Source organism: Schistocerca nitens, chromosome 9 (assembly GCF_023898315.1).
Source record: "Schistocerca nitens isolate TAMUIC-IGC-003100 chromosome 9, iqSchNite1.1, whole genome shotgun sequence".
Classification (NCBI taxonomy): Eukaryota; Metazoa; Arthropoda; class Insecta; order Orthoptera; family Acrididae; genus Schistocerca; species Schistocerca nitens.
Genome location: NC_064622.1, coordinates 400,832,187 through 400,849,456, shown reverse-complemented (window position 1 = coordinate 400,849,456; position 17,270 = coordinate 400,832,187). Strand labels below are relative to the sequence as shown.

Genomic DNA, 17,270 nt, shown 5'->3' with positions numbered 1-17,270 from the left:
TTATGACATGTTTTATCATATTTGCACTATCGTAGTTCGCAGTCCGCAGGCGCTGTCTGCCGAGAGCCGCGTGCACTAGCCTAAGGGCCTTGGTAAATATTCGTATCCAGTGTGATGTGTGCAGCCATAATATGAACTACACCTCCAGAATGTCGTATGACCACATGCCGTAATAGGGTAATCTGCTGCCTCCTTCTTGTTTCTAGTGTGGGTTGTCAGTTGAGGGACAAAGCAAGTTACATATTAAAAAAAAAATATTTTTAGATCATTTTCTGTTTTATTCTATTTTGTTGGACACCGACACCGCACAGCGTTTTTAAAGGTTTGAGAGGGGGAAATTACCTGCTGTAATATTTTGTACGCGGCATCCAATGTACCTGTCGCCACCAAATATCAGTAAGTTGTTTAATATTTTCTTAGTAATTCAGTGTCACTAAATGGGGTCAAGCCACTATTACGAAATTTTGTATTTCTTCCGTAAGCCAATCCGAAGGTGCCTAAAAAAGGTGAAGCTGTGTGCACCTCGTACCAGTCTTCCTACCAAGGAAAACTCTTTTAGAGTTACAGGAAGCGAATCTAAGACCCCTGAATAGTAGGAAGACATACTGACCACTGAATTATGGAAGTGGACAGTTAACTGCTTCGTACTGCCTAAATTATGAGATAAAGATCATGAAGATGAAAAGTACAGTGGCTCGTCCTACAATTATTGCTTACGTTTGGGAGGGGTTGATCCGGAGAATCCGTTGGTTGCACCAGGAGGTAAGCTGTCTTAGGTTGGTCTAGAGGGATTGTTCGGATTTCTGGAGTGTAGGGTAAAGGGCGTAAAAAGCGGTGTCATCGGTGTAGGCGAGATAAAGGAGAGGAGAGAGGATGGAGCCTTGGGGCGTACATACAGTGGGGCGGAAGTACAGGAATTGGTATGGTTAAAAGTGACAAAGGATGGCGGATTAGTTAGTAAGGACGTAATAAGGTAGATGGACGTGCGTCAAAGTCCGGAGTTTGAATAGGAGACTGGAATATCGTACCCAGACGTAAGCTTAGTGCTACTCCCTGTGAGATGAACTTTGGAAGGAAAAAAGGAATTTTAGCGAGTGACACGATATGTGGTGGAACTTAGATTCTCTTGTACAAATTATTGCTTAGATTGGGAAGAGTTGATATCGAGACTTCGTTGGTTGCACCAACACTGCTGAGGGTTTTCGCCTTCATCTTTCTGAACAGACGTGTTGCAGGTGTCTTACGGGGTGAACTCGACAAAGTCACTGGGAAATAATAAAAACTGACCCAGAAGAAGGCCGCTGCAATCGTGGCCGAAACGTTGGTTTTTCTATAGCAGCAGTAGTTTTTACATTATGACGCGGTACCAAACCCAGAAAACTTTTATGTCGACTGACTCTGGCCGCGGAAGCCTACGCAATTATATTAGCATCCTGTATAGGCAGGAAACACACAGCAACATCCGCAAACTAGAAACATTCAGGAAGAAGAAAGGGAAACTTCTCAACGATCCTATCTACTTGAAGATGTGTCGGGATAAGGACATTATACCTAAATTTCTTCAGTTCAAATTTAACATCGACGCTCACAAAGCAAGAAGCATCTACAGGCGAGCCAGTAAATCTCTTCTGAAGGAGCGTATTCAGCAGGTGCGGAGAGAACTTGACTTCAACAACAAACAGTTGCTGGAAATACATCTTCTGCTATCATCTACGTTATCGCCTACCGACTGGAATAACGCCGATAGAATCACTCACCTGCAGGCGTATGCAGCTAGTGAAACCGCCGCCATTCGCCAGAAGAAGAAATTTGAGCAGCTACCAAAGACGACAAGGAACAGTACGCCCTAACTGGATTCGAACAGTAGTGAACCTTTCTTCTCATCCCATCAGCAACGCAGCTACAGAAGCACTAGCTAAAGGACTTAACTTTGCCGTCACACCTGAGCGGATTCCTACGGAAGAAATTATCGAAACCGTGGAAACAGCACTCCGGCACACATCTGCGATAGAAGCTGAGAAAATTAGACAGGAAACCGTTCGAGTTCTACTACGTGCCAAGCCACAGAAACACCACCTTAACAGAGAGGAAAGAGCAGCTATCAGGGAACTGAAGAACAACGACGAAATTGTGATATTAACAGCAGACAAAGGCAATGCTACTGTCATCTTAGACACCTTGCAGTAGGAAGACAAGATGAAAGAATTATTAAATGATCCCATCTACAAAGAACTAAGGGCGGACCCTACGGCGAAGATAATTCGAAAGACGCAGGCCGCGATTAAGGACTCGAGAATTGACGCTGACGCAGCCAAGGGTCTTATTCCCAGAGTACCAGTCTCTCCTAGAATTTACGGTGTTCCTAAGATACATAAGGAAAGTTGTCCTTTGAGGCCAATAGTGAATGGGATCAATTCGCCTACTTACAATTTGGCAAAGTACCTAGCCTGCAAACTAAGACGTCTAGTTGGCAAGACGGACTCTTATGTGAAGAACTCGACACACTTTATAGGACGCCTAAAGGGAGAAACAATTTTACCTACGGACATAATGGTCAGCTTTGACGTGAAATCACTATTTACGAACGTGCCAGTAGATGAAACTATCCACATCCTTCAGGAGCATGTCCCGCCAGACATATGCGACCTGGTTGAGTTGTGCCTGACTTCAACGTACTTCAAATGGCAAGGGAAATACTACGAGCAGACAGACGGCGTAGCAATGGGGTCTCCCCTATCTCCGCTGGCAGCCGACATATTCATGGAAGCCTTTGAAACAACGGCCCTCGGTTCAGCTCCTTTACGACCACGCTGCTGGTTTAGATACGTGGACGACACGTTCGCTATATGGCCTCATGGTGAAACGGAGCTACACAAGTTCCACGAATATTTGAAGAGTATGCACTGGAAGATACAGTTCACGCTGGAAGTAGAAAAGAATGGTGCCATCCCATTTCTAGACGTCGAAGTGTACAGGAGAACGGAGGGCACACTGGGGCACAGAGTATATCGTGGACTGACAGGTATCTGCACACCCAATTCTACCACCACCTAGCGCAGAAGAACTCTGTCATCCGCTCTTTGGCAATCCGTGCGCAGCGCCTAAGTGATGCTCAAAACATCACACCTGAGCTTAAAAGGTTACGCACAACGTTTTTAGCCAATGTCTACAGCCATAAGTCGATAAACACAGCCTTGTCGACGAACACAAGCAAGAAAGATAAGCAGGAAATAGACAAACTGCAGCCAACAGTACGCTTACCCTATGTGTAAAACGTTACTGACCGAATAGGCAAACAACTTCGCCGCGTTGGGGTGCAGCCTGTCTTCTATAGTGGTCGTAGGATCCAGGACGTGGTCGGCTCCACCAAGGACAAGGTGGATGCATTACACACTGCAGGCGTTTACAAGGTGGAATGCGAATGTGGAGAGGCATACATCGGCGAGACTGGTAGGCCAATAGCAACGCGCATTCGGAAGCACGAGCGTTATATTCGTCTAGGGCAACACAACAAATCCGCAGTGGCAGAACATCACCATGACTGCGGAAAAGAAATAAAATTCAGCGAAGCCTGTGTGTTGGCCAAGCAGCCAATTATGACGAAACGCAAAATCAGAGAGGCCATCGAAATACTTCAACACCCTAACAACATGAACAGGGAGGATGGACTCAGGCTGGCCCCATCTTGGCTGCCAGCAATCAGAGCCCAACAGACCGCACTGTCAGCACGAGGCATGAGCACTACCGGCGAGTAACTGCCGCCGCGCGGCCGACGTCCAGCAGTTGGTAAACAGCAGCAGACTTCTCATTCGACGGTGGCCACCAATCATGGTACATAACACAAGAGCCAATGGGCAACAGAGGTCTCGTTCTCCCTCCACCGCAATAACCTATTATAATAAGTTCCCTCTCCTTCTTCCTCAAGTGACCAATAAACTAACTACCTTTTTAAAATTATGACGTAATGACATGCGCAGTCAACACTAACAACAAAATATATAGGACATTGCATAGCTAGAACGCACCATTAGACCCAGAAGAAGACCGCTGCAATCGTGGCCGAAACGTTGACTTTTCTATAGCAGCAGTAGTTTTTACATTATGACGCGGTACCAAACCCAGAAAACTTTTATGTCGACAAAACTGTTTTAACACTGCAATTAAGACTGCTTATTTCTTCATAGAAAATAACAACAAAACAGGTAGGTAGTTGTCACTTACGTGATGATAGTTTGATGATGTTGTATGTTGATCACCAGTTGACCTAACATCTGATCCTGCTTAGGGTCTCTGGAGCCGGCAGTAAAATCTTTGGGGTAGTCCAGTGACAGTTCTGGATCTGCAGTGCTTGCAGTGAGCTGAGGGGCGACGCTCGGCGGCCGCACGCCGGCTCCAACGGAGCAGAGGCCGTCGTTGAGGACGGCCAGCTCTGCGGCGGCGTGCAGCATCAGCGACAGCAGCGCCCCGTCCAGGAGCACCGTGGTCTCTGATAGCGTCCAGCCGCTCGCCACCTGGACTGCGTAGACCGCCTCGTAGGCGGGCGAGGACTGCGTGTCGAAGGGCAGCCACAGCGGCATCACGTACGCCTTCTGGACGGGCGCGCCGCCGCTGGACCGCGAGGCGATGATGGTGCTGATGATGGGGGCAAACATCCACATCGTCGAGTTCACCCTGTTAGACACCTGCAACACGTTTGTTCAGAAAGATGAAGGCGAAAACCCTCAGCAGTGTTGGTGCAACCAACGAATTCTCCAGACCAACCCCTCCCAACCTAGGCAATAATTTGTACAAGAGCATGTAAGTTCCTCCACATATCGTCTCACTCGCTAAAATTCCTATTTTCCTTTTAAAGCTCATCTCACAGGGAATAGCACTAAGGTTATGTCTGGGTATGATATTCCAGTCTCCTATTCAAACTCCGGACTTAGACGCACGTCCATCTACCATATTGTGTCCTTACTAACTAATCCCCCATCCTTTGTCACTTTTAACCATACCAATTCCTGTACTTCCGCCCCACTGTAGGTACGCCCCAAGGCTCCATCCTCTCTCCTCTCCTTTATCTCGCCTACAATATCGACATGCCCAAACCAACTCCTCTAATCCACCTCTTTCAGTACACTGATGACACCGCTTTTTTCGCCCTTCACCCTACACTCCAGAAATCCGAACGATCCCTCTAGACCCACCTAAGTCAGTTTACCTCCTGCTCCAACCAACGGATTCTCCGGATCAACCCCTCCCAAACGTAAGCAGTAATTGTAGGACGAGCCACTGTATTTTTCATCTCCATGACCTTTATCTTACAATTTAGACAGTACCATGCAATTAACTGTCCACATCCGTAATTCAGTGGGCAATATGTCTTCCTGCTATTCAGGGGTCTTAGATTCGTTTCCTGTAACTCTTAAAGAGTTTTCCTTGGTAGGAAGACTGGTACGGGGTGCACACAGCTTCATAAGGCACTACTAGTGTCACACTACTGTCAGTCGGTCCCAATTTCCCAGTAGTGGCTACAAAACGAAGCTTTGCTATCCAGTTAACTAATGCACTAAAATACGTTGGACTGGAGCTCGACCACCAACATGGTAGCCTCACCTACTAACCGTTCAACAGAAAACCCACAACATAGTGAAACGACTAAATGGCCGAACTTGAGAGTATTACACCCTTGAACCATCCTCAACTCCTACTAAACCTTGATCTGATCCATCCTCTCCTACGCAAATCTTGGTTGGATATCCACCACACCAAAGTTCTATAAGTCCCTCCAAATCCTTTAACATTATGCAATCCGCTTCGCTTTCCACATGAGTTTACCTTCCACCATGTGGATCCTCCTTAAATCCCACCTCTCCTTATTCACATCGAACATCCCTGCATATCCTGCACTAAACTACGCTCCAATAATACACTCCTGGAAATTGAAATAAGAACACCGTGAATTCATTGTCCCAGGAAGGGGAAACTTTATTGACACATTCCTGGGGTCAGATACATCACATGATCACACTGACAGAACCACAGGCACATAGACACAGGCAACAGAGCATGCACAATGTCGGCACTAGTACAGTGTATATCCACCTTTCGCAGCAATGCAGGCTGCTATTCTCCCATGGAGACGATCGTAGAGATGCTGGATGTAGTCCTGTGGAACGGCTTGCCATGCCATTTCCACCTGGCGCCTCAGTTGGACCAGCGTTCGTGCTGGACGTGCAGACCGCGTGAGACGACGCTTCATCCAGTCCCAAACATGCTCAATGGGGGACAGATCCGGAGATCTTGCTGGCCAGGGTAGTTGACTTACACCTTCTAGAGCACGTTGGGTGGCACGGGATACATGCGGACGTGCATTGTCCTGTTGGAACAGCAAGTTCCCTTGCCGGTCTAGGAATGGTAGAACGATGGGTTCGATGACGGTTTGGATGTACCGTGCACTATTCAGTGTCCCCTCGACGATCACCAGTGGTGTACGGCCAGTGTAGGAGATCGCTCCCCACACCATGATGCCGGGTGTTGGCCCTGTGTGCCTCGGTCGTATGCAGTCCTGATTGTGGCGCTCACCTGCACGGCGCCAAACACGCATACGACCATCATTGGCACCAAGGCAGAAGCGACTCTCATCGCTGAAGACGACACGTCTCCCTTCGTCCCTCCATTCACGCCTGTCGCGACACCACTGGAGGCGGGCTGCACGATGTTGGGGCGTGAGCGGAAGACGGCCTAACGGTGTGCGGGACCGTAGCCCAGCTTCATGGAGACGGTTGCGAATGGTCCTCGCCGATACCCCAGGAGCAACAGTGTCCCTAATTTGCTGGGAAGTGGCGGTGCGGTCCCCTACGGCACTGCGTAGGATCCTACGGTCTTGGCGTGCATCCGTGCGTCGCTGCGGTCCGGTCCCAGGTCGACGGGCACGTGCACCTTCCGCCGACCACTGGCGACAACATCGATGTACTGTGGAGACCTCACGCCCCACGTGTTGAGCAATTCGGCGGTACGTCCACCCGGCCTCCCGCATGCCCACTATACGCCCTCGCTCAAAGTCCGTCAACTGCACATACGGTTCACGTCCACGCTGTCGCGGCATGCTACCAGTGTTAAAGACTGCGATGGAGCTCCGTATGCCACGGCAAACTGGCTGACACTGAGGGCGGCGGTGCACAAATGCTGCGCAGCTAGCGCCATTCGACGGCCAACACCGCGGTTCCTGGTGTGTCCGCTGTGCCGTGCGTGTGATCATTGCTTGTACAGCCCTCTCGCAGTGTCCGGAGCAAGTATGGTGGGTCTGACACACCGGTGTCAATGTGTTCTTTTTTCCATTTCCAGGAGTGTACATTGTTTTGTCTATGATCACCAATCCCGGTATGCTATATCTCCCAGACAATGAGATCTGCCCCGATATTTATTCGTCCTACCGAGTATAACTCTTCCTCTCCTACTCCACTCCACATCAGGGCTTCTTTCTCCTTTTCGCTCTGCATCTCTCCCCTACCCGTTTCCTCTTGGTGGTCATTCAGCTTTTAAGAGACGTGTTGTGCTCTTTCGTCGAAGGATGTCCCCTTTCTCCTATGTGTTATATTTGTTCTGTTTTCTTTTAGTGATTTTAATTTTAAAAAAGAAGACGGTATCAATATTTTTTACGTAAACGCCTATAAAATTCATCGTTTTATAGTTTTTAAAAAACATATATAACAACAATGAAGGGAAAAAGGAGTGAGATTAAATTATGTTTATCTTGATTGTTGGCTAGCACGGAGCAGAGACGGCTAGTTCACATACCTGAGCTGTCACTCAGTGTAAGCAGAGTCCAAGACAAACGGTCCTATGAATAAAACAGAGAATGTACTTTATTTTCGGAATTTCGTATGAATAAAGCGAGTTGGAGAATATACTTCATCCGAGAATATTCTCAACTTGAGGAAGAGGGTACGGGAAGTTGTACAATGCGAAGACCATCCTCCAATTTCGTATGAATGAAACTAGAGAAGTTTTCACGAGGGGAGAAAAATTCTCCGTTTTTTGAACTGAACTCTGTTGCACACTTCAAGCTGAGTAAGTTCTGTCGAGGTTAAGTTATACCGAGTTTTTTTTACTAAAATTGGGAGAATTAATATTGCTGATACACAAAGCCCAAAGTAATGATGGGAAGAGAGAAACTGTACAAGTTCATACAGATTTAATAATAACAGTATTACTGGGCTGGCGAATACCTTCCTTTTCGAAATCCATGAAAGAAGAGGGGGCGACCTTTTAAACGAAGCGAAAACGAAAACTTTTTCGTGCTTTTTAGCAGGTACAGGTTTTCAGAATGGTTTAGGAAGAGTTAAGTACAAGGGCCTTCACCAGACAACTGTGTCACTGATATTTTCAGATGTTCTTCATCATATTACCCTAAAAGCACCTTTGTGGATCCGATTTTCCAGAAACATAAGAAAAATATAGTCTCTAAAAGTCAAGTGGCAATTAAGATATCATTTTCTATGTTCTGTCGGCCGTCGATTGCAAACAAACCATGAAGTCTTCTCTATAAGGAGACAAATATATAAACAGAAAGAGCTTTCCTTGTATCAATGTGCTGGGGACATGTGATTATAATGAATTGTTTACTACTGATGATCAAACACTTGATGAGAGAGCCTGCAACAGACTTCAGCATGACAGAATGAAGCTGATCTCGAATATTCAGTGAAGGAGATCATTATTTCATTAAATAATAACAGTGACAGTGACACTTCAAGTAACTGCCATAGCGATTATGTCAGTGGTGTTTTTCCATTATCAGAATAGAAATGAAGTACAGGCAGCTTCAGTGCGTAGTTTACAGTCGTAAGTAGATACATAAGAAGATTATATTGTCGTAAGTTTTGAAATTTTAATAAGAAGTTCTTGTTAGTAACTAATTACAAATGAAGTTCATCTCAGGAAGTCAGTGTGCATCACATAACATAAGCGTTGCTGCAATACTGATGTACTATTTTTTTGTATCGCATTTGTTCTTTCGCCGGCCGCGGTGGCCGAGCGGTTCTAGGCGCTCCAGTCCGGACCCGCGCTGATGCAACTGTCGCAGGTTCGAATCCTGCCTCGGGCATGGATGTGTGTGATGTCCTTAGGTTTAAGTAGTTCTAAGTGTGGGGGACTGATGACCTCAGATGTTGAGTCCCATATTACTCAGAGCCATTTGAATAATTTTTTATCTTTCTCTCAATAATTGTTGGTCTATTTAAATAGGTTTTCTCCCAGCATAATACTTATTTTCTGCTATGTTAGAAATAAATAGGGGAATAAGAAAAATTAAAAATTGGCTAATTACAAACGTAGCAATCTCTTTCTCCTGACTAAACGACACGACAGGTACTAGACGTGTCTGGAGGCCTTTGTGCATCATATCTAAAACTATCTGGAGTTACAAGACTCAGAGTTGCAGTTTGGAATATATGAAAATGGGTTGTATTCTTAAGATTTCTAACTTGAATAATACAAAGATGCAACGACACTGGGCAGCGAGACAATGATGTTGCTGGTGCTTGTGGCAAACATTCATATCGTCGAGTTCACTCTATAAGAAATCTACAAAACGTTTCCTCAGAAAGATAAAAGCAAAAACTCTCGCCACAGATAAAATGTGCAAGCATTGGCGTCCAAAGAAACTAATGCAAGAGACTAATAGTGTGCCCGCCGGTGTGGCCGAGCGGTTCTAGGCGCTTCAGTCTGGAATCGCGCTGCTGCTACGGTCGCAGTTTCCAATCCTGCCTCGGGCATGACTGTGTGTGATATCCTTAGGTTAGGTTTAAGTAGTTCTAAATTCTAGGGGACTGATGACCCGTAGTTTTCAGAGCCTTTTGAACCATTGGACTAATGGTGTTCAGAAGAGCTAGCAGCTTGTTATTTATGTGAAAGGCACAACCTCATATCAACGAATTCCGAATCGTATCAATGCAAGGTACGGGAATTTATATGGTTAACAGTGACAAAGGATGGGCGAATATATAGAAAGGACGGAATGAGGCGTTCGTTGTTAACTGGACGTGTTTAAGTCTGAGTTATGAATAGGACACCAGAATGCCACATCCGGTCATAGGCTTAGTCTTACTCCGTGTAAGAGCGGCTTTAGAAGGAGAATCGGAACTGAAGATGACCTCCATAGATCTTAATATTAACAACCCTATAGAAGGATTAGCATCTGAACTTCCTTCAAAGTTTATAACAATCATTTTTTGACGCTTCGTTTCCACCTAGTATGTGTTTGGAAATGCTTAACTTAACGTAGAATCAACCGTAAAATACCAATAATTAAAAGAAAATAGATCGTACAATTCCGATTAGGTTTTCATGACTTTTATTGTTTACTTCATATTCTTTTACTTCTTTATTTGCTGTAAAGATACATAATCACAAGTAAGCGAATGAAAAAAAGCTCACAACAGTCTTCAAGAAATCAACATTGACTACAGAACTAAATGAAACAATAATGAGATATGTTGGCTCTGTTGTACAATGACGAAAAAAATCGCAGCCACAAGAAGGAGTAGCGCTTCTACATCTGAAAGATGATGTCTATTGAAATTTCGCGCCACTCGCTTAAGAGTTGCGCAAGTAGCGCCACTATGAGGATGCAAGTCAGGTTTGCTTTAAATACATGCTGTAAAGTTCGTGTAAGTTAGTTACTTTTGAGATTGGACGTGGTGAGCTGATTTTAGTCACGAATGCCTTTAAGGCGACAAATACACCATTATCAACAATTCACTGACTTTGAACGAGGTCTGTAACAGGGAAACGAGAAACTGGATGTTCCTCCTGCGATATTGCGGAGAGACTTGACAGGAATGAAGCCACTGTACACGATATCTGACAGCGTCCGATAGCTGAATGGTCAGCGTGACGGACTGCCGTCCTAAGGGGCCCGGTTCGATTCTTGGCTGGGTCGGGGATTTTTTCCACTCAGGGACTGGGTGTTGTGTTGTCTTTATCATCATTTCATCCGCATCCAGCGCACAGGTGACCCAATGTGGCGTCGAATGTAATAAGACCTGCACCAAGGCGGTCGGACCTGCCCCGTAAGGGGCCTCCCGGACAATGACGCCAAACGCTCATTTCATATCTGACAGCGATGGTCACGAGAATATAAGGTCGCAAGAAGACCGGCCTCCGGACGGGCACGTGGCACTACCAAGAGGGTAGAGCATCATGTTCGGCGTATGTCTCTGGCGCATCGTACTGGAGGAGGAGGGTAGGGTTGTTTTTGGGGGAGGAGACCAGACAGCGAGGTCATCGGTCTCATAGAATTAGGGAAGGACGGGGAAAGAAGTCGGCGGTGTCCTTTCAAAGTAACCATCCCGGAATTTGCCTGGGGCGATTTATTGAAATCACGGAAAACCTAAATCACCGTGGCCGGACGCGGCATTGAACCGTCGTCCTCCCAATGCGAGTCCAGTGTGCTAACCACTGCAGCACCTCGCTCGATGGAGGAGGAGATTAGTGTTTAGCGTCCCGTCGACAAGGAGATCATCAGAGTAGGCAAAATGCAACAGGGAATAACAATATTAATGTGCTAATAGTAAACTGCAGGAGTGTCAATAGAAAGGTCCCAGAACTGCTCTCATTAATAAACGGTCACAACGCCCATATAGTACTAGGGACAGAAAATTGGCTGAAACCAGACGTAAACAGTAATGAAATCCTAAACTCAGACTGGAACGCATACCGCAGAGACAGGCTGGACAGTGAAGGGGGAGGCGTGTTTATAGCGATAAGAAGTGCAATAGTATCGAAGGAAATTAACGGAGATCCGAAATGTGAAGTAATATGGGTGAAGGTCACGGTTAAAGCAGGCTCAGATATGATAACTGGATGTCTCTATAGCCCCCCTGGCTCGGCAGCTGTTGTCGCTGAGCACCTGAAGGATAATTTGGAAAATATTTCGAGTAGATTTCCCCACCATGTTATAGTTCTGGGTGGAGATTTTAATTTGCCGGATATAGACTGGGAGACTCAAACGTTCATAACGGGTGGCAGGGACAAAGAATCCAGTGAATTTTTTTAAGTGCTTTATCTGAAAACTACCTTGAGCAGTTAAACAGAGAACCGACTCGTGGCGATAACATATTAGACCTTCTGGTGACAAACAGACCCGAACTATTTGAAACAGTTAACGGAGAACAGGGAATCAGCAATCATAAAGCGGTTACTGCATCGATGATTGCAGCCGTAAATAGAAATATTAAAAAAGGTAGGAAGATTTTTCTGTTTAGCAAAAGTGACAAAAAGCAGATTACAGAGTACCTGACGGCTCAACACAAAAGTTTTGTCTCAAGTACAGATAGTGTTGAGGATCAGTGGACAAAGTTAAAAACCATCGTACAATATGCGTTAGATGAGTATGTGCCAAGCAAGATCGTAAGAGATGGAAAAGAGCCACCGTGGTACAACAACCGAGTTTGAAAACTGCTGCGGAAGCAAAGGGAACTTCACAGCAAACATAAACATAGGCAAAGCCTTGCAGACAAACAAAAATTACGCGAAGCGAAATGTAGTGTGAGGAGGGCTATGCGAGAAGCGTTCAATGAATTCGACAGTAAATTTCTATGTATTCACTTGGCAGAAAATCCTAAGAAATTTTGGTCTTATGTCAAAGCGGTAGGTGGATCAAAACAAAATGTCCAGACACTCTGTGACCAAAATGGTACTGAAACAGAGGATGACAGACTAAAGGCCGAAATACTAAATGTCTTTTTCCAAAGCTGTTTCACAGAGAAAGACTGCAGTGTAGTTCCTTCTCTAGATTGTAGCACAGATGACAAAATGGTAGATATCGAAATAGACGACAGATGGATAGAGAAACAATTAAAATCGCTCAAAAGAGGAAAGGTCGCTGGAGCTGATGGGATACCAGTTCAATTTCACACAGAGTACGCGAAGGAACTTGCCCCCCTTCTTGCAGCGGTGTACCGCAGGTCTCTAGAAAAGCGTAGCGTTCCAAAGGATTGGAAAAGGGCACAGGTCATCCCCGTTTTCAAGAAGGGACGCCGAACAGATGTGAAGAACTATAGACCTATATCTCTAACGTCGATCAGTTGTAGAATTTTGGAACACGTATTATGTTCGAGTATAATGACTTTTCTGGAGACTAGAAATCTACTCTGTAGGAATCAGCATGGGTTTCGAAAAAGATGGTCGTGTGAAACCCAGCTCGCGCTATTCGTCCACGAGACTCAGAGGTCCATAGACACGGGTTCCCAGGCGGATGCCGTGTTTCTTGACTTCCGCAGGGCGTTCGATACAGTTCCCCACAGTCGTTTAATGAACAAAGTAAGAGCATATGGACTATCAGACCAATTGTGTGATTGGATTGAAGAGTTCCTATATAACAGAACGCAGCATGTCATTCTCAATGGAGAGAAGTCTTCCGAAGTGGGAGTGATTACGGGTGTGCCGCAGGGGAGTGTCATAGGAACGTTGCTGTTCACAATATACATAAATGACCTTGGGGATGACATCGGAAGTTCACTGAGGCTTTTTGCAGATGATGCTGTGGTGTATCGAGAGATTGTAACAATGGAAAATTGTACTGAAATGCAGGAGGATCTGCAGCGAATTGACGCATGGTGCAGGGAATGGCAATTCAATCTTAATGTAGACAAGTGTAATGTGCTGCGAATACATAGAAAGATAGATCCCTTATCATTTAGCTACAAAATAGCAGGTCAGCAACTGGAGGTAGTTAATTCCATAAATTATCTGGGAGTACGCATAAGGAGTGATTTAAAATGGAATGATCATATAAAGTTGATCGTCGGTAAAGCAGATGCCAGATTGAGATTCATTGGAAGAATCCTAAGGAAATGCAATCCGAAAACAAAGGAAGTAGGTTACAGTACGCTTGTTCGCCCACTGCTTGAATACTGCTCAGCAGTGTGGGATCCGTACCAGATAGGGTTGATAGAGGAGATAGAGAAGATCCAACGGAGAGAGGCGCGCTTCGTTACGGGATCATTTAGTAATCGCGAAAGCGTTACGGAGATGATAGATAAACTCAAGTGGAAGACTCTGCAGGAGAGACGCTCAGTAGCTCGGTACGGGCTTTTGTTAAAGTTTCGAGAACATACCTTCACCGAAGAGTCAAGCAGTATATTGCTCCCTCCTACGTATATCTCGCGAAGAGACCATGAGGATAAAATCAGAGAGATTAGAGCCCACACAGAAGCATACCGACAATCCTTCTTTCCACGAACAATACGAGACTGGAATAGAAGGGAAAACCGATAGAGGTACTCAGTGTACCCCCCGCCACACACCGTCAGGTGGCTTGCGGAGTATGGATGTAGATGTAGATGTAGACAGAGCACAATCTCGGATTAGGAAAGGATGGGGAAGGGAAGCGGTCATGCCCTTTCGAAGGAGACATCTCGGCAGGATGGCTGGACGCTGGTTTGAACCGTCGTGCAGTGTGCTAACCGCTGCGCTACCCCGCTCGGTAAGCGTCGGATTGCAAATTCAGCAGTAATTTGAGCAGCATTTGGCTCCACAGTGACACAACGAACTGTTACAAATCGGTTACTTCAAGGACAGCGGGCATTCTACTGACCCCAAACCACCGCCAGTTGCAACTTCAGTGGTGCCTAATGAGAGCACACTGAAAGCCAGGGTGGAGGTCCCTTGTGTTTTCTGATGAAAGATGATCCCGCATTGGTGCCAGTGATAGCCGCGTGTTGGTTCTATGGAGGCCAGTTGAGGGCGTGCAAGCCACCTGTCCCCGAGTTAGACGCACTGGACCTACACCTGTAGCTATGGTCAGGGATGCGATTTCGTATGAGAGCAAGAGTACTCTCGTGGTTTCCCCACGCACCCTGACTGAAAATTCATATGCCAGTCTGGTAATTCGACCTGTTGTGCTGCCATTCATGAAAAGTATTCCAGGCGGTGTTTTCCAACAGGATAACTCTCGCTCACACATCACTGTTGTAAGCCAACGTGGTCCGCAGAGCGTCGATACGTTGCCTTGTCCTGCTCGATCACCAGATCTGTCTCCAGGCGAGCACATACGGAACATCATCGGACGACAACTACAGCGTCATCCACAACCATCATTAACCGACCATGCATTGACCAACCAAGTGCTACAGGCATTGAACTCCTGCAAAACTAATATCTCGCACCTGTAAAGCACAGTGCTACCACAGTCACATGTTTGTATTCAACATTCTGGTTGTTTCATCGGTTATTAATGTACCAGCATTTCAGATATGAAATGGCATGCCTCGTGATTACTTCACCTGTGATCACTAGCCGTGGAGGTAGTACCGGCGCCTTCTGTTCGTCACTGTTACGATTCGTTACCTTTGTCATATGGTGAAGCGCATTTAGTGTAAAATATTCCGATTGGTGTAGCACCTTTAGAGCGAATTAAATAAATTTTGAAAAAAAAAGTACTCAGGAAGATTAAAATGTTAGTTCTTCACATGGTACTGATCCCTGTGGCGTCTTGTAACCACACATAGGCTATTATCTCCGTAGATGACGGAGGTGAAGGCCAGCCGCGGAGATATTCAGGGGTGAACTGGGGAGCATTTATTGAGCAACTGACTGCCAAGATGAACCAAGAGGCTACCAACAGTGTCTCCTCAATGACTGTTCAGCGAACATTTCTGTGTATGGGTCTCTGCAGTGGGTGCCTGGTTCGTGCGCCCCTGCTAACTACTGTACCTCGGAGACGATGGCCGGAATTTACAGGAAAATGAACGTCCACTGAGCGGTGACTGGATGGCCCTGTCACATGGCCGTTTGTGCGTACGGCGCCAAACTTCTGAAAGCAAACACCCTGCAACAACAATCGGAAGAGTCCAGGCCGGCGGAGGAAGTATAATGGTCCGGATAATGTTTTCGTGGCATTCGCTGGGTGTTAAAATTCGTGGTGCACAATTCGCTTCGCTACTAGTTTCGGTCAAATGAACGTTATCAAGCCTAAGCTGGCATGAACGACTGGAAAGTTAGACCATAATAAGATTAATTTGCTCTTTTGAGCCCACTATAGTAGAATTTTCTTTTTTACAATAATAGTTGCGTACAGTAGATTTCGTGAAGAAGCAAAGTTCACAACAACAGCTTGTCATACATTGTAAAAATTTTTTTTCTACCTGGGTGAGCTCAAAGGAGCAAATTACTCTTATTATGGTATAACCTTCCAGCCCGTTCATGCCAGCTTATGCTTGACAATGCTCATTTGACCGTAACTAGTAGAGAAGCGAATTGTGCAAACTAAAGGACAGCTGAAGGTTCACCAGGAGTTTTAACAATTATCTGGCGGATGAATATCCTCCCCTGTAAACATACGTAAATATATTCCCTGGGCGATATTGTCATTATGGAAGGCACAATGGAGCAAGAAAATTATGCATCTATCCTGGCGGACCACGTTCTCCTCTACGTGCTGTCTGTTTCTCCTTGGTACGAAGACATCTACCAACAGGGTAATGCAAAGTGTCACACAGTTGACTTTACGTGCATGTTTCGAAGGGCTCTAGGTATGGGTTTATGGCCACTAGACTCCCTGGATTTTGTACGCAATCGAGAATCTGTGGAACCAACTCGATCGGGCTCTGTGCGCCGTGGATCTTCAGCCGGGAGACCCAGCGCAGCTGACTATGGAACTCAACCTCCAGCAGTCCGAGGTGCAAACTGTAGTTAGTCAAGGTTTCGACAGGTGGTCACTTTAATGGGAATGGGCAGGTGATTCACCTGGACTTCCATTCGACCTGTGGAAGTAATCGAGATCTTGAAGATTGTACCGTGGATCAGTGGTTACTAAAGCACTTTTTTGGTGACAAGAGGCCGATCGTCGTGTCCGGGTACGAAACATGCACCGCGCCTCGGACGCGAGCCACTGAAGGAAGTGTTGTGCTATGGAGGCATTTCCATGGGACTCGGCGTAGTAATCCGATGAACCATGACACCTGTGGTTTACGTGTATATTATTATGGAACATCTTCATCCTTTCATACCTGATGGTTTCTCCAGTGGCGAAAGGATCTTCTAGCGGCATAAATGTCCATGTCATAAAGCTAGAATCGTACTACAGTGGTTTGAGAAGCATGATATTGAACTCACGTTGATGTATTGGCCACCAAATTCACCTGATCTAAACTCAATGGAACGCATGGGAGACAGTATGGGGCGAAGCTCAGAGTTCACGAACCACAAGCCCGTTCTTTACGGGGAATCTGTGACCTGTGCTTGGACTTGTGGTGACACCTCCAGAAACCTACCAAGAACTT

At 46.0% G+C, this 17,270-nt stretch overlaps 1 protein-coding gene across 1 annotated transcript in view; it reads right to left on the bottom strand.

Moving 5' to 3' along the window:
* Positions 1 to 17,270, bottom strand: part of LOC126204272 (odorant receptor 33b-like) — a 140,101-nt gene that overhangs the window by 64,202 nt on the left and 58,629 nt on the right. The window contains exon 4 of the mRNA XM_049938661.1: positions 4,222 to 4,682. Coding sequence (XP_049794618.1) covers positions 4,222 to 4,682 — 461 coding nt within the window. The remainder of the gene's footprint in view (positions 1 to 4,221; positions 4,683 to 17,270) is intronic.